The sequence below is a fragment of the Podarcis cretensis genome, assembly GCF_951804945.1.
Source record: "Podarcis cretensis genome assembly, chromosome: 2".
In the NCBI taxonomy this organism is placed as follows: Eukaryota; Metazoa; Chordata; class Lepidosauria; order Squamata; family Lacertidae; genus Podarcis; species Podarcis cretensis.
The window spans coordinates 28358130-28378126 of record NC_137171.1 but is presented as its reverse complement, the minus strand read 5'-3'; the positions used below and the strand labels follow the sequence as shown (position 1 = coordinate 28378126).

The 19997-nt window shown below is 44.8% G+C and overlaps 3 protein-coding genes across 6 annotated transcripts; 1 reads left to right on the top strand and 2 right to left on the bottom strand.

The window, feature by feature from the left end:
* Nucleotides 1–804: 804 nt before the first annotated feature.
* On the bottom strand, nucleotides 805–6630 carry PDE6G (phosphodiesterase 6G). Of its 3 annotated transcripts, none has more exons than XM_079965723.1 (4): nucleotides 6085–6630; nucleotides 4433–4639; nucleotides 1876–1916; nucleotides 805–1062 (listed from the first exon to the last, which is right to left on the bottom strand). In XM_079965723.1, the coding sequence occupies exons 1-4, from the start codon at nucleotides 6162–6164 to the stop codon at nucleotides 986–988; spliced, it is 405 nt and encodes a 134-aa protein (XP_079821849.1). In that variant the 5' UTR covers nucleotides 6165–6630; the 3' UTR covers nucleotides 805–985. The 3 variants fall into 3 exon arrangements, with proteins under 3 accessions (XP_079821849.1, XP_079821851.1, XP_079821850.1); XM_079965725.1 differs by having other exon boundaries at nucleotides 6024–6126; XM_079965724.1 differs by lacking the exon at nucleotides 6085–6630 and adding an exon at nucleotides 4735–4890.
* Nucleotides 6631–8258: 1628 nt separating this feature from the next.
* OXLD1 (oxidoreductase like domain containing 1) lies at nucleotides 8259–12986 on the bottom strand. Its single transcript, XM_079965717.1, has 2 exons — nucleotides 12860–12986; nucleotides 8259–10574 (listed from the first exon to the last, which is right to left on the bottom strand). Exons 1-2 carry the CDS (start codon nucleotides 12953–12955, stop codon nucleotides 10131–10133), a joined length of 540 nt encoding a protein of 179 aa, XP_079821843.1. The 5' UTR covers nucleotides 12956–12986; the 3' UTR covers nucleotides 8259–10130.
* A 133-nt stretch (nucleotides 12987–13119) lies between these two features.
* Nucleotides 13120–19107, top strand: CCDC137 (coiled-coil domain containing 137). Of its 2 annotated transcripts, none has more exons than XM_079965682.1 (6): nucleotides 13120–13248; nucleotides 14417–14538; nucleotides 15492–15687; nucleotides 16791–16873; nucleotides 18156–18235; nucleotides 18528–19107. In XM_079965682.1, exons 1-6 carry the CDS (start codon nucleotides 13172–13174, stop codon nucleotides 18738–18740), a joined length of 771 nt encoding a protein of 256 aa, XP_079821808.1. In that variant the 5' UTR covers nucleotides 13120–13171; the 3' UTR covers nucleotides 18741–19107. The 2 variants fall into 2 exon arrangements, with proteins under 2 accessions (XP_079821808.1, XP_079821809.1); XM_079965683.1 differs by having other exon boundaries at nucleotides 13143–13267; nucleotides 14433–14538.
* The last annotated feature ends 890 nt before the right edge of the window (nucleotides 19108–19997 follow it).

Genomic DNA, 19997 nt, shown 5'->3' with positions numbered 1-19997 from the left:
TGCCCTCGTGCTTCCTTGTTTGAGCCCAACAAGTAGTGCTGCAATAGCTTTCATTGCATGAGTTCATCTGCTCACAGGAGGCTGATCACTCAGGCAAGGCCCACCAGTATTTTTTTACTCGGTCTTTGATTAAGTGTCCACAGCATCTTCACAGGGGAGGAGGGAGAGAAAACCGGAACAAATTCGCCCTCTATCCGTTGAACTCCTTGACTGCCCCACCAACTCCAGTGGTTGCTAGCCACGTTGCACCCACTGCTTTAAACCTCCCCACTTCCAGGGAATAGATAAGAAGGAAGAGAATGTCACAGACCCTCCAGGTGTCCCTATTTTCCAGGGACAGTCCCTGATTTACAGAAGCCCATCCCAGTTTCTGATTTGATCCCAGAATGTCCTGCTTTTCCTTAGGACATTCCTATTTTCATCGGAGAAACATTGGAGGGTATGGAGTTATCTAATCCCCAAGCCACCTGAAGGCAATCCTGTATAGGGATTTTAAAAAAAAATGTTTAATGTTTTATTATGTTTTTATATATGTTGGAAGCTGCCCAGAGTGGCTGGGGCAACCCAGTAAGATGTGTGGAGTAGTAAAATTATCATAATGGAATGGGAAATCCCTATTTTCATTGGATAAATGTTGGGAGGGTATGATGTCATAGTAAAATGGAGAAAGTACTATACATGTAAAGATGTCTATTTTTGCAAACTATAGCTGCAATGGGGGGAGGTTCATCACAGATAGACCTCAAGTTAAGCGTAATACTTGCTCACTTGGGTTTTATTTTGGTTTTATCAAGTCAAGCGTAATACTTGCTCACTTGGGTTTTATTTTGGTTTTATCAATTGCTGGAGGCCAAGAGCTGATTTCTGCAAAGTTGGTTGATTTGAAGAGGCTAGGAGCACAGATAAAAGGAAGGTCACAGAAGCTGCCTCCTCAACTGGAGGGAAGGCAAATATCCATGCAGCCCCACTTCTGGCCTCTGTGTGTTTATATGATGCCATATTGGGCCAGCTCGTGTAGCTCCAAGTGGCTGAAGGCTTCCCAGGGGCAGATCACAGTAATATCTGAAAGAAAGAGAGAAGCATCAGGGCAACCTATGTATATGCTTATTGCCAAAGGTCATTGTGCTTCTGTGCTGAAATATGCCCCAAAGGCCTATGGTGACAACTGAAGAAGAAGAGTTTGGATTTGATATCCTGCTTTATCACTACCCTAAGGAGTCTCAAAGTGGCTCACAATCTCCTTTCCCTTCCTCCCCCACAACAAACACTCTGTGAGGTGAGTGAGGCTGAGAGACTTCAGAGAAGTGTGACTAGCCCAAGGTCACCCAATAGCTGCATGAGGAGGAGCGGAGACGCGAACCCGGTTCGCCAGATTACGAGTCCATCACTCTTAACCACTACACCACACTGGCTCTCACACTGGTCGAGGAAGCAATTGTGGGGGTTCATAATCATAAATGTAGCTCATGTGAAGTAAGGACTTCAGTTTCTGTGCAGTGGTGCTTTAGAGAGAAGGGACTCTATCAAAACACTGCATGGTATGTTGGCATGGCCTTACCCAAAAGTGGGGATGCCAAGACAAGCGATTAAAAACAGTCCTCAACCAATGAATGGCAGGAGGTAGCACTAGTAGACACGCAAAGAAAGCGCTGCAAGTGCCGTGGAGGTAGTGGGTTGCACTAAGGCCTTATGGGAAGGAGAAACAATCTCAGGACAAACAAACACAAGTTCCCAGGCCTGCCTCCATCCTTAGGCAAAACACATAGATTCCTTGGTAGGCGGAAAATGTCAATAAAGAGAAACCAGGCAGTTTTTGTACTAACAAAGGTGCAGATTAATGTTGTGTGGTGTGCTAAAAATAGGAATCTTTGGTACCTGTCCCCAAGCCCTCCATACCAGGGATGTCATCGCCAAATCTGCAAAGGAAAAGAGAAAGAGCAGTCTACAATGCATTTGGCTTTTTCACCCAACCCGGATCATTCCTCCACATTATATAATCCATGGATGGCCAATGTGATGCCCTCCAGATGTTGGACTACAACTCCCATCAGCCCCAGCTAACCTGACCAACAACCAGGGATAATGAGAGTTGTGGTCCAATAAAATCTGGAGGGCAACATGTTGTCTATCCCTGATATCATTTCTTTATAGGGCTCCACGTGGAGCGGTTTAAGGCAGAATGGTGATTTTTCCATGCAAGAGCTTAAGTCTCAGGACAGCCACTGATTCAATAATTCCATACATGGCAGAACCCTCACCAGCTTTGGGCAAAGTTGCCGCAGATTCCTTGCAGGACACAACCGAAACACAGTCTAAAAGGCCATGGTGCCTGACATATTAAAGGTAAAGGTAAAGGGACCCCTGACCATTAGGTCCAGTCATGACCGACTCTGGGGTTGCGGTGCTCATCTCACTTTATTGGCTGAGGGAGCCGGCATACAGCTTCCGGGTCATGTGGCCAGCATGACTAAGCCACTTCTGGCGAACCAGAGCAGCGCACGGAAATGCCGTTTACCTTCCCGCCGCAGTGGTACCTAATAATCTACTTGCACTTTGACATGCTTTCAAACTGCTAGGTTGGCAGTGAGAAAGTGAGTTCCTTAATTGAGAAAGATGATAGTGGAAGAGCCATTGTAAAGGAGATTTGTTCCTGAATAGGCAAATGACTAGATTCACTGATGGGAAAGGTTCCAACCTGCTGCTTGTAAAGGAATCGTTCCCAGCCACAAAAATCTGCTGGCAGAGAGAAGAATGTTACAAGCAGCAGGATTGGACCTGTCCCCTCAGTTACCAACAGATTGATTAATGAGTCAGCATTCTGGCTTGCTGTTCCACATAGCAGGCTGGCATGCTGACTCATAACAAACCATTCTGTTCCTTGTGGGTGCAAACTGGATAGCTTCACTAGTTTAAATCCCAATACCGTCAGATAAAAAATGTGTATGGATGGCAATTGTTATCCCAGGGCAGGATTCAAGGTGTTGCATGTGCAGAGCAGGGTCCAATCACGCAACAGAACTTCACCTCCCTTGCCCATGTGTACCCCATAAATCTGCACTGGAAGGTTGAGGGAACGCCTAGACAGATATGGGGGTACATGAAGGAAAGGAGGGAAGTAAGGAGAAGGAAGGTACCATATATTTCCGTGTATAAGACGCCCCCATGTATAAGACGACCCCTATTTTTTGAGCCCAAAATTAAGAATATTTAATTGCAACGTTCCATGTATAAGACGACCCCCAATTTTAAACTTTAAAATTTTGGGGGAAAATACAGTCTTATACATGAAAAAATACAGTTATTTATGTGTGAGCAGACCTTGTTCCCTGTTTGCATATCCCACTTAGCATCGCATTGAATTCCACTCATAGAAAGTTTCTCCTTTATTTTGGGGGACCCTAAACCACGGTTTGTCCGAATCCCCCAAAATTGTTAGCATTGTGGCAAACACAGAAATTCCCATTTTGAGTCATCTGGGAGCAGGAGAGGAGAAACAGGAATGTTATTGAAACCTGCTGTGAAGACTGGAACTAAATGTGTGACCTATAGACTGAATGTGTTCTCTAAAGCTGGCCCACCCATGAAGCAGGGTGAGGCGGTTACCTCAGACGGCACCTACCTAAGGGGTGGCAGCCATGTTCTGCCACCCAGCTTTGCTGCTGGTCTCCCCAGCCTCTAGGGGACTTGATTGGAAGCCGCCCAGAGTGGCTGGGGAAACTCAGCCAGATGGGCGGGGTATAAATAAATTGTTATTATTATTATTATTATTATTATTATTATTATTATTATTAGGACCAGTGTCAAAGCTCTGCAGAATACCTCCCCTCCTGTCAGCAGCAGACCCTCCAGGTGTCCCTATTTTCCAGGGACATCTCTGATTTAGAGAAGCCATCCCAGAAGCTGCCCAGAGTGGCTGGGGCAACCCAGTAAGATGTGTGGAATGTAAATAGTAAAATTATCATTATAGAATGGGATGTCTCTATTTTCACTGGAGGAATGTTGGAGGGTACGCAGCAGGGCATTTCACCTCAGGTGACAAAACACCCCAGGTAGCTCCTGCTTCCTATACACAAAACAATGGTTTTAAAACTGCTCCTGGACTGGTAGGGATGCTAGCTGTTGATAGTGGTGGGGAAGAAGAAGAAGAAGAAGAGTAGGAGTTTGGATTTGATATTCCACTTTATCATTACCCTAAGGAGTCTCAAAGCGGCTAACATTCCTCCCCCACAACAAACACTCTGTGAGGTGAGTGAGGCTGAGAGACTTCAGAGAAGTGTGACTAGCCCAAGGTCACCCAGCAGCTGCATGTGGAGACACAAACCCGGTTCACCAGATTACGAGACTACTGCTCTTAACCACTACACCACATTCGCTGTTTTTGGAGGAAAGTGAAATCAGTCCTCTTCACTCAAGCAACGTCTCCATCTCTCACCCTTGGACACCCTTCTTTGGTGGCTTGCTTTTAAACTGCCTGGTTTGCCTCTGCTTGAATTTTGGGGGTCCTTTTCTCGGGGTGGCAGGACCTCCAGTCACTCTGGTGGCCGATTTGATTTCCGGCTTGGGAGGTTCGAGGCTCATGGCTGCCGTGAAGAGAAAACGCCGTGGCACCAAAAATGGCTTCCGATTCCTGTGGTTTAATCTGTTGTGAAGAAAGGAAGGAAGGAAAAGAATTATACTCCCAGGTCTAGTGTTTCTGCGGACAGCTAATTACGTCAGCTGTTGAACTTCCATCACATCTTGAGTTTGTGTTCCAAAGAAGAGAAACAAATGAGGTGCAACATCTTTAACTCCAGAATATATATACTGAGTCAGACCATTAACTCATCTAATCCAGTGAAGTTAATACTAACTGGTAGTGGCTCTGCAGGGTTTCAGGCAGGGGGCATTCCCAAACCCACCTAAAGATGCCAGGGTAAAGCTTCTGCCTTCTAAGACACAACTCCTCACAGATATTTCCATACATAACAGTTCCGGGACCTGTTGATGACATTTTACCATTGTACTGTTGAGAGTGTATTAACTTATGGTCTCTGTGTGTGGTTTGGGGGCTGCATGGTCAGGGGAAAAACAATGCTGTCCAGGGTTGTAAAGACTGCGGAGAGAATAATTGGGTGTACTCTTCCCACTTTGGATCAAATCTATGCTTCCAGGTGCCATAAGAAAGCTGCAGAGATAGTGCAGGATAGTGCACACCCCGGAAATGATCTCTTTCAGCTTCTGCCTTCTGGAAGAAGGTACAGGGTTATAAAGACTAGGACTAGCCGCCTGAGAAACAGTTTCTATCCAAATGCGATGTTGGTTTTAAATGCAATGTAAGGTAGTCTCTGTGGGAGTATATTTTATTTAATTATGGGGTGTCAGAGTTTTTAGGGGGTTAACCAGGCTAGGATAGCTGGGATAGCAGGCTTGTTGGTTTTTGAATGTCTGATGTAGACTTTTTCAATTTCATTGTTCTGTATGGGACGACAATAAAGATTATCATTCCAGGTTCATCACCATTCACTCTTCTAAGTAGCACAGAGCGAAATATTTAGTTTGTAGTTCATGTGACTTGACTATCTGTACACTTGGACTGGAACCCACATGTGGACCAAGCTTTGATGTTGAAACACTAATTATTCCATCTGAAACTTTGGATTACAGTGGTACCTCGGGTTACATACGCTTCAGGTTACAGACTCCGCTAACCCAGAAATAGTACCTCGGGTTAAGAACTTTGCTTCAGGATGAGAACAGAAATCGTGCTCCGGCGGCATGGCGGCAGCAGGAAGCCCCATTAGCTAAAGTGGTGCTTCATGTTAAGAACAGTTTCAGGTTAAGAACAGACCTCTGGAACAAATTAAGTACTTAACCTGAGGTACCACTGTATTTAGTTTGTACCGTAGTTCATGCGACTTGACTATCTCTACACTTGGACTGGAACCCATGTGTGGACCAAGCTTTGATGTTGAAACACTCATTATTCCATCTGAAACTTCAGATTATAATGTTCAAAAAGTAGCTGGCTAGGATCCAGGAAATACCTGATTTATCTCGGCCTTGTCTGGGTGTGGCCTTGTAGAAGCCGCTCCCTGTTCAACTCACTGGATGTTTTCTATTTCACTTTCATCCCTAGGAATGAGGGCAAGAAGACACTGGAATGGGGTTGCACAGGAGAGTGCCATGTGAAATTTATTCTCGGTGAACGACGCGTGCCAAACGCACCTGGCATTGCAATGCACTTGACACACGGCAGTGCAGATAGAATGTGCCCATGCGCACCCAATGGACAGCTAAATTTGGTTTGTTGCTTTATGTGCCCTCAGCAGATCGCACAGCCTAGCCAAAGAAAAGCTGCCGGCTATTGTCGTTAGGACACTAGGATAAATGGTCTGGTGCACTGTTGCATTTATTTTGTTCGTAGATAAATCCCTAAACAAATGCTAATCTGATTAAACCTTTCCTCCCCCTCTCCAGTAAACAAGCTTGCTAATATTTGCATTTGTTTACAGGATTATTATTTCAGGGGGAGAGGATTTTATTTTTGTTCATTAGTTATTACCATCCCTCTCTGAAAACTGCTGCATATCCTGCATAGCCCTGCTACTCCCAGTCTCAGTAATGTTAATTTATCCAGATCACACAGATAATGATATTTATTCCACAGATATTCTAGCAAATGAAGGAAGACTTAGCCGCTTAATTGCTGTTCTGAGGATTCCCACACCTTGTATCTAAAAAGCCGAACCATTAAAAAAGTTATGATTCAGATATGCAGCCAGTCAAATAAATGTGTACATTCACCCCACTAGCTGTTTAATTATACAAAATTAGCCACAACTCTCATATCTACTTTTATGCTCCCATATCCATTAACTTCATTGTTATTTGTCAATGCCAAGCTGTCTCGTCAAGCTACAAAAAGCTGTTCATTTTTTTATTTTTGCTGCCTTGCTATTCCTTGGAAGTCTCACTTCCTCCCATGTCAGTATGCATAGCATTGCAGGATCAGTCAGTTTTATGATGCTTTTATATTTGTTGGAAGCTGCCCAGAGTGGCTGGGCAACCCAGTTAGATAGGCAGGGTACAAAGAATAAAATTATTAATATTATGCATGCTAATAGCCACTCTATGGCAGAAAAGCAGTATTTGCCCATAGCTACCCAGTGACATCCCATGGCTGAGGAAGCATTAGAATAAAATTCAACACAGAGTCTGTTGCACCCATGGGCCTCCCCTTCTATAGCAGGGTCTATCCTCCCAGGAATACAACCACAATGGGACCCACATTAAAGCAGAAGCTGCAAGTTGGGTGGACTAAACAGGTCAGTAACTAGGAGCCAAAGAAAAACATAAGGGGGCTGCTACTCACCAGACGCCAGCGTTACGTTTGCCTGAACCACTATGGCAAGAATTTAGAGATGCCAGTGAGTGTATCTCTAGCTTGCAAACACTCTGGAGAGGTTTCAAAGGGGTTTGCTAGATTTATTCTGCTCCTCCTAATAGGATTATATCTCTTGTTTCTAATCCGGTATCAACCTCAATGACAGGTACATTGTGGGCTGGATGTTCAGAACAGTGGGGGAAATGTATGGAAATTTTTCCAGATCAATTGTAATAGGCTCTGCATCTGCCCGTTGCCTCTAGAACCAGTAGACAAATGCGCTTCCATGACACTACATGCCCATTGATGTTCTGTGCATTTTGAAGAGGAGGAGGAGGAGGAGGAGGAGTTTGGATTTGAAATCCCGCTTTATCACTACCCAAAGGAGTCTCAAAGCGGCTAACAATCTCCTTTTCCCTTCCTCCCCCACAACAAACACTCTGTGAGGTGAGTGGGGCTGAGAGACTTCAGAGAAGTGTGACTAGCCCAAGGTTACCCAGCAGCTGCATGTGGAGGAGCGGGGAAGCGAACCCGGTTCACCAGATTACAAGTCTACCGCTCTTAACCACTACACCACACTGGCTCATATACTCCTATGCCAGCAGACATTGTCGCCATATGAAATCAAAATATCCTATTTGGGCCTATAGGGGCCGCACATCCACTTCTGTTTTATATGGTTCGGGCAGGAATGGCAAGGGTTAGTGAGAGGAGGTTGGAGGCATCCAGCAGAACAACCTAAATTACCGGTAGTCTAATACAAGTGTTATCTATGTTTAGACAGCAGTTGTGGAATACTTGTACAAACAAGATCTGCAATAACCAAGTGCTGAGTGACTGTGGGAGATGATGGCTGCAGGCAAGACTTCTCAATGCATTGCACTAAGGGGCAGAGAAGGGTGCAAGAGGATACACAGAGGTTCCCTTTAATGATCAGCTGTTCAGCAGAGCAAGAGGAAACTGTAGGTTACAGAGAGCTAAGGCCATTTCCACCTAATGGTCTATATTGCTTGCTAAATGTTCCTCCACACCACTCCCCCATTAGGAAAGAAGAGATCATTACAAAGCAAAATGTCTTGAAAGTAAGCTTGCCATCTGGCTAGAAAGCAAGACAAAACCTGTCCTGACCTGCTTTTGCACCTTAAAATATACTGTATGTCCATCAAGTTGCTGTTAGTAGGCACTGCCACGGGAACTGGTTAAAAAAAAGAGTTGGTGATCTTAAAGTAAGAAGATAGCTGCAGCTATACTCCGTGCAAGAATCACAAACAAAGGGCTCTCTGTGTAAACATAAGGTGGCGTGGTGAATTAAAGGCTTCTGATGCCCTTCTTTCTCACAGGCAAGAATTCCTTCCAATGAATTTCAGTACAATGAGTTTCATGCCACTTGCACCAAATTAAGCATTTTTTTAAAAAGTTGGTACACAAAGTGATCCAGCTGTGTTCACTTAACAGAATGTAGCTTAATCCTATTTGCTAAAGTCTAGCTAGCTGTAATTCGTGGAACGTTCAGCAGTTCCATTAAAGTGACCTGCGATTAGGCTGTCTGAGATATCCTTTAGAGCAAGGGGGTTAGGAAAGGACTGTAAGTGATATTATCCTGGCAAACCAAGGACAAGGGTGGCGGTTTGCTTTTCTAGAAAGGGCCAGAGAAAATGCAAAGCTTTGCACAAGATCCTTCTCTGTTTTGAAATGCGGTTTGTGGCTTTTTACCAATGAGGCAAGGCTATTGTTAGCTGGTCTGAATAAAGTGGAATTAACACAGCCAAATGGAAATTTCTCTTTTTTAGGAATGCCATCTTTTTAACTGGCTCCTTTAACAGCAGGCGCAATGTCCATCCATTCTGCAAAAAAGGTTCACTGGCAGATTTGTGCCAGTTAACAGTGATCTTAAAGGTACGAAGCCAGTTTTGCCAGTTTTTTTGGGGTCAGTTGGCAGTCATAGGCAGTGCTCTATACGCAGGTATCACATGGCTAGGCAGCTCCCCAATAATAATATCACACAGAAATATATGCCTCTGATACACTGGGTTTCCAGTTGGTTGCCCCTTCTGGCCAAGAAGGGGTATGCACTTTTGTGGGTGCTAGTTCTCTTCCACAAAAGCCTAGAAAAACTCTTCCTATCATCGAGGGGGAAAAGTAAGAGCACTGCTGGAATTGGCAGCACTGCTGGAAATGGAGAAAAACTCTGCCAAGCCCTCTGCACTGCTCAATATTGTTTTGCTGCATCCTTAGCAGCACTGCTGATTGTAGGCCTTTTATGGGGGAAAGTAGAGGACAATGGAAGCCATTCACTTTTATGGCTCATCCTCAATCTATGTAACAGAACAGCTATAAGGATTACTGAAATAATGTATGCTAAGCACTTTGAACAGTCATAGTAAATAACATTATCATCCTACTGAGTGGCACTCTTGTTATATTGTCAGCCAACCTGAGATAGCCTTAACTCCGATCTTAAACCAGAATTTCCCCCCATTATTAAATAATAAATACAGTTAAACATAATAGTAATCATAGGATACAGGATAAGGACATCTTTTTAAGAACAGGTAGTTTAAATTTAAAAGAATATTAGGACTGCATATCATCCCAATAGGCTTAATAATACTGGGATTCCTGTATAAAATTAGACTTGCCCCTTCTACTTCAGAAAAGGGAGAATAAACAATCAGGATAGATTTTTCCTTCAGAATTTGTTATGGCCCAAGACCAGGCATGAGGTATGTAGCTGTGACAGTGTTGTTGTTTTTCTTTTAAAAAGGTTTCAGTCTTTCTTCATTTGGAATCTGATCTCCATCTTTAAGATCATTTTTATATTCTCATCCTGTATGTGTTTGTCCACAGCTGCTAATGCCTGTTCTCCACCGTCCTGGTAATACTTCAGGAGCTCTTCAGTGTATGCAATCCACACACAGTTGTGGCATCCACTCATGCAACAGTTTGTGGGGGGGAGAAGTGTTGGAGGGATGGCAAAAGCAGAATCTTTGTCCTCTGAAGAAGCAGCCTCTTCCTTGGAGCCAGGCTCCTTGCCCATCAGGGAAGTAGTATTTTTGGAACCATTGCCCTGTGCATCTGTGTGCATGTACCGCCGTCCATCGACCATCAGCATTGCAGGGAACCGCCACATGTTAACTAAGTACTTGTGGGATCTGTGCAAAGGCACTGAAGTACCACAATTGTGCGGGTGCCTGAATAGATAGATGCATTCCTAGCAAGAACAAAAACATAAACAAATGGATTAAACCCTTTCTATATCCCCATCGCTTATTTCCAGTACTTCCCATCCATCCCAGGGTGTGATCTGCCAGATTTCATGTACCAGTATTTTATTCACAGAATTTGTAACACGTGCTATACCAGGGGTCAGCAAACTTTTTCAGCAAGGGGCCGGTCCACTGTCCCTCAGACTTTGTGGGGAGCTGGACTATATTTTGGGGGGAAAGATGAAGAACGAACAAATTCCTATGCCCCACAAATAACCCATAGATGCATTTTAAATAAAAGCACACATTCTACTCATGTAAAAACACCAGGCAGGCCAAAATAACCCAGAGATGCATTTTAAATAAGACACATTCTACTCATGTAAAAACATGCTGATTCCTGGACCGTCCGCAGGCTGGATTTAAAAGGCGATTGGGCCGGATCCGGCCCCTGGGCCTTAGTTTGCCTACCTACCCATGTGCTATACCATATATCCCAATTGCAGTATCAGTAATGACAAATTCAAACTACGAACGGTTTAAAAATCTGTGACATATTAAACTCATACGTCTTGCCTCTGGGGCAAGCAGCCATCCTCCTTGAATCTGCCCAACCTCCTGTTAAAGCCATCTCAGTCAGCAGCTATCACGTTTTGAGGCAACAAGTCCTGTAAATAAAGTGTGTGTTGTGGGAAGTCTGAACAGAAATGGAGCATCAACAAATGCATGTATACCAAATGCCACACAGGGAGATGCAAACCTGTGGTCCTCCAGGTGTTGTTACTGGACTTCCAACTCCCACCACCCCTGATCCATGGACCCTGCGGGTTGGGGGAGGCTGACGACTTGGGAGAAACATCTAGGGCTATTATAGCTGAGTGGAACGCTCTCCCATCAAGTGTCAAGGAGATGAAGAACTACACAACCTTCAGAAGACATCTGAAGGCAGCCCTGTCTTGGGAAGTTCTTAATGTTTACTGTTTCAATAAGTTTTTGTATATGTTGGAAGCTGCCCAGAGTGGCTGGGGCAACCCAGTCAGGTGGGCAGGGTGAGTGCCTTTTTATGGGGGTATGCAGTACCGGCACTTTTTTTTCTAGAGGAAAAACACTGGTTAAAAATGTGGTGCTTACTGTAACAACTTCATGGCGAGTAGTGCCCCCCCCCCATTTTAGAAGAAAAACACTGGGCAGGGTACACTTGGTTGTCAAACGTAATCGGATCTGGAAGACCGTTTGGCTTTTGAAATGTTTGACAACTGAGGCGCGGCTTCCAATTGGTTGCGAGAGCTTCTTGCACTCAAGTGGAAGCCACGCCAGACGTTTGGGTTCTGAAAAATGTTTGAAAACCGGAACATTTACTTCTGGGTTTTCGGTATCTGGGAATCGAAAATTACAATAACAGAGGTGTTTGGGAACCAAGATTTGACTGTACAGTGGTACCTCGGGTTACATACACTTCAGGTTACAGACTCCGCTAACCCAGAAATAGTACCTCGGGTTAAGAACTTTGCTTCAGGATGAGAACAGAAATCGTGCAGCAGCAGCGGGAGGCCCCATTCGCTAAAGTGGTGCTTCAGGTTAAGAACAGTTTCAGGTTAAGAACGGACCTCCGGAACAAATTAAGTACTTAACCTGAGGTACCACTGTAATGATAATGATGATGATAATGGAAGCTGCCTAGAGTGGCTATGGCAACCCAGTCAGATAGGCAGGATCAGTGCTTTCTATTTTTTTATGGGGTATGCAGTGTTGGCACCTTTTCTAGAAGAAAAACACTGGTTTAAAATGTGGCACTAAGTGTACCAACTTCATGGTGAGTACTGGCCCCTTTTTTCTAGAATAAAAACACTGGGCAGGGTATTAAAAAATAATGATAATGATGACGATTAATAATTGTGATCAGAGTCTTTCATGGAGCAGCACACAAATAAAATAAAATAAATAATAATAATAATAATGCGGGGTACTAATAATTGTGATCAGCGTCTTTCATGGTGGAGCAGCACACAAATCCCCTTCTAGAAACAGTCGCCACAACATTATTGCTCTTTGCTATGGCGCCCTAAAAAACAAACCACAAGCCATCTGCTGAGGCCTGTAACTCTAAAAAGCGAAAGGGAAAAGCGGGGTGCCTCTTCAAGAGGGCATTTTAGGCACAGCCGACTCCAGGCTGCTCTCTCCCTTTGCCTCCTCCCAGCAGCTTCTCCGTCCGCTGCCCAGTAAACGCGCTCAGGACCAGGCATGCAATTCCGCTCTTCAGCAGCTTCGCCCCGCCGCCGGACCCCCTCACCTTCCCGGGCGAGCGCCCGGCCGCTGCCGCTGCATCCTGAGACCCGGCCAGCCGCCGGCTGCAGCGGAGGGCGCTCACTAACAGCGGCATCAACATCAGCTCCGGACAGCCTGGGAAGAAGCCACGCCCCGTCGAGACTGGCATCTCTCTCGGCCCAATGGCCTCAGCGGCCTCGAGGGAGGGGAACGACGAGATGTCAAACGGTGGGCGTGTGGAAAAAAGCGCTCAGCCAATGGGAAGCGGGCAAAGGGGGTGGGCACCGGAAGTAGAGCAGGCGCACGTGGGTGAAGCGGAAAGGAGAGAAGAGGCGCGATGGGCAAAAGGAAGGCGCGGACGCAGGTGGCGCCTGCTGCCACCGCCTCGCGGGAAGGGGCTGCTCCAAGGGGCAGGTGAGTGTTTATCCCGCCGGTGGTGTTTCGGTGTGCGCGTTGTCCCGGGGGGGGGCGGGTCTGGCAAACAACAGCCCTGTAAGGTAGGCCCGCGTGATGCGCATCACCCTCCTTATCGCAGACGCGGAGCTGAGGATTGAAAGGTTTTTCAGCGGCTTGCTTAAAAAGCGGGCCGATGTCGGGTTTCGGTTGTGCGCTTCGCGGTAGTGGGGTAAGCGTGCCTTTGGGGTTTCATTCTCTCTCTTTTTGGCACTGGGAATGTCAGCTGCGTCTGGAACCCGGCTCAAGATCACCAAAACTCACGCAACAAATACTTTGCTTTAATACTGTACTCGGGATGGGTGCGGCTTAAACTTGAGGTCAAGCTTGAGGTTCATTGTTTTTATTCAGATGATCAGTAGTAGTAGACTCATTGCTCAGTGTTCGACATACAGTGGTGCCTCAGGTTACATACGCTTCAAGTAACAGACTCCGCTAACCCAGAAATAGTGCTTCAGGTTAAGAACTTTGCTTCAGGATGAGAACTGAAATCGTGCGGCGGCAGCAGGAGGCCTCATTAGCTAAAGTGGTACCTCAGGTTAAGAGCAGTTTCAGGTTAAGAAGGGACCTCTGGAATGAATTAAGTTCTTAACCCGAGCTACCACTGTATATATAAACACCCTCCAGGTGTTGCTAAACTATAACTATTATCCTAATCTTGTGTTGCTTTCGGGTAAATGTAATCAATTGCTACTTTATACCAGGAGTGCTTACCCTGTTTCCCTTCAGGTCTTGGCTTCCTAATTTCTGTTGCTTGTCAGAGGTTATGGGAGTTTTAGCTCTGCAACATCTGGAGGGGCATATACTAGGTACCCCTGCTTAAAACATTGATGTCACGATGTAATAAATGATGCTGTTGCAGCTGTCCTGTATGTGGGCATTGTTGTAGCTGCCCCGTACAGATGGTGTAGCCTTGACATTCTAATATGGAGCAGCCTGTGAAATTGTGAGCACAAGCTTTTGCCTGCTAGTTGCCTGTGTAATGGACAGCTGCTCTGAACCTGTCATTCAAGCTGGTCGTCAAGTCATACTTAACAAAGGAATTTTGAAATTTTAATTGGTGGCAGCTGTTGTTGAAACAAACTGTACAAGCTTGCCAATAACACCCCCCCCTTTTAAAAACCTGTAGCCAAATGAAGAAGAAGAAAACTCAGTGCCTGGATGAGCAAGAAATTCCTTTTCGGTTGCGGGAAATAATGAGGAGCCGTGATGAATTAAAGAACCCCAAGAGCAAGAAGAAAAAGAAAAAGGGTAAAAAAGCAGTCTTCATGTTTTTCCAACATACACTATAGACCCAACTCTGATAGCTCAGTTGGTTAGAGCATGGTTCTGATAACACCAAGGTTGCAGGTTCGATCCCCATATGGGACAGCTGCATATTTGTGCATTGCAGAGGGTTGGACTAGATCAGGCATCTCCAACCTTCAGCTCTTCAGATGTTTTGGACTACAATTCCCATCAGTCCTGACCACTGGTCCTGTTAGCTAGGGATCATGGGAGTTGTAGGCCAAACCATCTGGAGGGCTGCAGATTGGGAATGCCTGGACTAGATGATCCTCAGGGTCCCTTCCAACTCTACAATTCTAGGATTACTGTCTCTTTACCATACTAGCACATGTGTGCATACACACATACGTCCCTCTGCAACTTTCAGTTCATTAAGCTTTGGCGTGGGAAATTGATCAGTCAGTAACAGAATAACTGTTGTGGATTTGTTTTCGTGGAAACTGGGTCTAAATTTATTAAGGAAATAAATAACTCACTGCCAGTCCATTTGTCTTTTGGCAACAACATCTGTTGCCTGCTTATGGCAGAGGGCCAGCAGCTATCTGCTCTAAGGAGCTCTGTAATAATAAACACAATCAATGCAAAAAACACATGCTATATTGGGAAGTTAATGGATTCCAATGTAATTTGATCCTATATTCAGTTGCGGAGCCAGTCCTCCTAGCTAGCACCAGGACTGTGACATTTTGGGGGTGAGGAAATCTAGGGTGGTTGGACATGGTGAGACACCCATTTATGCCCCACAGAAGTATGTTAGACTGCTCTAGCTTGGACCACTGTCAAATAGACACTGTGCTTGTCTATTTTTGTTTGCAGAGGGCCAGGGTAAATAAAGGTATTTTTGTCTTCATCTTGCTTTATTTCTTTGGGTGCTATTGGACACAGTAAGACTGTAATAGTCTGGGTTTTCATCACAGAGAAGCAACCAGGTCATATACTGGAGGGTGACATACCTGTGCCAAAATTCAAGCGGCGAAAAGGAGAGGGAGATTCTACCTACATCGGGCGCATTGAGCGGGAAACTCAGCATGTGATGTTCCTTACCAAATACCAGCTGCAGCGTGAACCCGAAAAAGAAGAGCCAGTCCCAGAAAAGTCCCAGAGGAAGAAAGAGTAAGCTTGATCCCTTAGGTAAAGGGACCCCTGACCATTAGGTCCAGTCGTAGACTCGGGTTGCAGCGCTCATCTCACTTTATGGGCCAAGGGAGCCAATGTACAGCTTCCGGGTCATGAGGCCAGCATGACTAAACCACTTCTGGCGAACCAGAGCAGCACATGGAAACGCTGTTTACCTTCCTGCCCGAGTGGTAAATATCTACTTGCACTTTGACGTGCTTTCAAACTGCTAGGTTGGCAGGAGCTGGGACCGAGCAATGGGAGCTCACCCCATCGTGGGGATTCGAACCGCCAACCTTCTGATCGGTAAGCCCTAGGCTCTGTGGTTTAACCCACAGCGCCACCCACGTCCTTAGTTTGCAGCTAATGTTGGAAACTCAGATATATAAGCTAGGTGCCAAATGGCTCCTTAAACCAAGCTTACTGTCACCAAAATGAAATGTCTCATTGCCATTTTGGGGCAAGATGGCTCTAAAGTCTTATTTTTCAAATGATGGGCTGACTGTGATTGATTCTCAGTTAAACATCTGGCTAGTTCAGATGACAACCTTGAGCTAGGGTGAGAGCTTTGCGAACTTAAGGAAGAAAAGTCACTTGATCCAGGGACAGTCCACATAGATATTGGCCTATTCCTACCTCTTTTTCTTAATGGTGACACAGACTATTCATAACGTAAGAATATTCTTCACAACTGTGAGCAAGGCAGTGGGGTAGGGTAAGTGAAGGCAAGCTGCAACAACAAACTGTTAATGTTCTTCACCGCTCCTGCTCAGGCAGCACAGAAAAAGCATTTTGGTTCCTGAAATTCATTCCAATTGTGCAGATAAAATATAACTGATAGAATTCTACGGGATGTGGTATTAGTGTGTGCATACAGTTCAGGCATGCACCTCCAGGTGGTGGTGATGTCAGGCACCATCCTGGTACACAGGCATCTGCACTTGGCCGCAGGTGGCCAGTAGCCAGGTACACAATACACAGTATTTTTGTAGCCCTCTTTGCTCTGATTGGGGCTCTGAATTGGTTTCCCTTCATCCTCCACTGAAATTCATGTGTAAAACTCCTGTTGCATCCTTTTTTCAACAAAACTTGCTTTTTAGTTTTCAGAAGAAGAAGCTGGATAAAATCCGTAGGAAGAAAGAGGAGAAAAAAGCAGCATTGCTGGAGAAAGACTTTCTCAAAGGTAGGGAAAGTATTTTTCAATGTATGACTCTTTGGCTTTCTTCAGAGTTCCAGAACACCCCAAATCTCTGCTACAGAATTCCAAGGATTTGAAAACCACCACATCTTCCTTGATGTTTCCTGCATGTATATATTTTTTCCAATGGGTGCGTTGAGTGTGCATTTATTTTTGTGGTGGTAGTTATATCTGGATATTGAGAATTTCTTACTGAGGAGAAGGATTGTGGTGTTGACTTATGTTACAATAGGATACACAATTGTTTCGATTATGGGATTTGTCTGGATCTTCATAAGGCTGTAGTTTACTCAGTTCAACTCAAAAAGTATCTTTCTTTGTAGTTTATAAAACAAAAACTTGCAGTTTGTGTGGGAACAGAAAGTTGATTTAGTATATCACTGTTTACAGTGATATGTTAAATCAGTTGCCTATTATTTATTATCCCGCTCTTCTGGTGCAAAATCCCCACTCAGGGCAGCTTAAAAACACCTAAAATTCCACACACACACACACACACACACACAACACAACACAGCCAAGCAGGATTGGAAAATGAATGCACCCTTAAGCTACAGGCCATCTGCTGTAGCATCAAGCCATGGAGAGCTGGTGTTAAGAGTTTTTAGCACTGCAAACACTTTCATCAATTGAACCACCAGTCTCTCTGTCAGTTGTTGTTGTTGTTACTCATTAGTCGCTTTTTTAAACAAATGTAATAACAACAAATAAATAAATAACACATGGAGTAAAACCAACATAAAGCTGAAACAGAATAAAAATGAAAACTTGTTCGTATTTTTAAAAGGCAGGACTAAAACATCCCAAACACTGAAGAAACCAGATAATTAAAAGCCAAAGCCTGGTGGTCTTTGCTATCAAGCAAATCTATTGTCAAGAGGAATTTGGGTTCTAGCTCCACTTCCAAAGTTTGGATACCTGTTTTTTAGGGCACACCTTTATGTCCAAAGCAACAAATTTCCAGCTGAAATATATATAAAGTGTAGTTGCATTGTGCTGATTTTTGTAATAGGGACAGGTACACTTGAATGGGAGATGAACAGTAGTCTGTTGCTGTGGAGTGTGGTGATTAACGTACAGAACGGAAAGCTACTTGTTCTTTGCTGTGACATGACAAATGGGAGTGGCTGTGTTGGCCTCTAGACTGCACTTCAGGCTAGAGTCAGGCTGCTAAATGGGATATAACAGGAGGAAAATATATCTATTTTAGTGCTACCTCCATCTCAATTCAGTCCCTTGGAGCTTACCTCTTTGCCACTCCTTTCAGACTCGGTGAAGTTTGGTGAGGTTGCTGAACAGCCACCAACAATTACAGCAAAACCTAGGAAGAGTGTTGTCAAAGACAAGGTAAGTTATGTAGCTGCATGAAATTCTATTTCTATCTTCTAACTTTGCCAGTGACCCTGCTACCTATACAGGAAGTAATTTTACATGATCGGTAGCAAAGCTTGGGGAAGAACACCGACTTGGTGTTAGCAATACTATTATCAAACTAGCTGTATCAGAGATTCAGGTATTTCAGGGTTTGTTTGTTTGTTTGTTTTCTGTAAGCTGGTTCTGTGTTCATGATCATACTCAATCTATAACCTCTTTCCTCTGTGTGCTTCTTTAACTTGAACCAATCTCTCTTACATTCCAGGCCGGCAAGAAGGAGCTTCTGCTGACATCTCTCTTGGGCTCCAGTGGGACACCCTCCACTCCAAAAGTGTTCCACACATCCCTTGCTCGCCAGAGGATCGTGCAGGAGGAAAGAGAAAGGGTTGTCCAAGCTTACCGGGACATAAAGAAACGCAAGCAGCAGCAAATGTCTGAAAGTCAGCTTGCTATTGACAAACTAAAGAAGCCCGTCTGAGATGTCAGACTGTTTCCAGTAGAAAACAGGAAGAAACATTTTAATACAAGGACAGAGCAGCAGCCAAAATGGCGGTGTATTTAAATGGTCCTCTCTTTGGATGACCGCATCAAGCCATCTGGACCAGCAAGATTGACTGGTGTTGTACACATTGGGCAATATGGCGGTTGCCTGCTACTTCCAGAAGCAGAGTGAAGTGTATACAGTGGAATTTTTCTAGACTCAACCTTGGAACTTCATGCCTAGTGATCTTAGCAACTTGGGGGTTCTGTAATCTTCTCTTAATTTTCCTCTGGGATTCAGAGTAGGAGGACTAGTATGGGAATGGGCTCAGAGGCAATTACACCGAATAAATATATTTATATTATTCACTGGTTGTAGCCATTTGACAGAGGAATGCAGAATGAAAATTGCACCCTGAAAATGACAACAAAGCAAAATGGTCTCATTTGATTTTGAAGGTTATGAAAGGCCCAGTGCTCAGTTTTTCCCGCTCTTTCAGTATCAGTGGCAAGTTCTCTTTCTTGCTGCTAACTGTCCAGCGCAACTCTGCATCCATATATTCCCCAACTAATTTGGAGAAACACAATTCGCTCCCATTCTCAGCACACTGGCACAAAGATAAATAAGATGTGAAAGGAGAACGAGGATTGCCAAGCAAAGCTATTTAGGGTTAAGATACATTTCTTCCCAGCTTGGTCTTCCTCTTGTGGCTGGAAGGTGGTCAGAAATCGTTCTTGTGTTTAATATTACACTGGTAATATGCACATTTTTCCTATCTACTTCTCTGGCCTTTACCTTCCCACCGGAGCGGTACCTATTTAATCTACTTGCACTTTGACGTGCTTTTGAACTGCTAGGTTGGCAGGAGCAGGGACCGAGCAACGGGAGCCCACCCCGTCACAGGGATTCGAACCGCTGACCACCTGATCGGCAAGCCCTAGGCTCTGTGGTTTAACCCACAGCGCCACCCGCGTCCCAGTACATGGGTATACGAGTCTTAAAAGCCTGGGACACAAATTTTCACAGCCATCTAGCGGCTACAGTGGCTCATTTACCAGAAGCAATGTATTTAGCATTAACTCTGGAAGTGTATACAGTGGTACCTGGGTTCCCAAATGCCTTGGCTTCCAAAAGCCGCAATTGTTCCGGTGAACATTTTTCGGAAGTCGAGTGTCCAACGTGGCTTCTGATTGAGTGCAGGAAGCTTCTGCAGCTGATCGGAAGCCGCTCTTTGGTTTTTGAATGGTTTCGGGA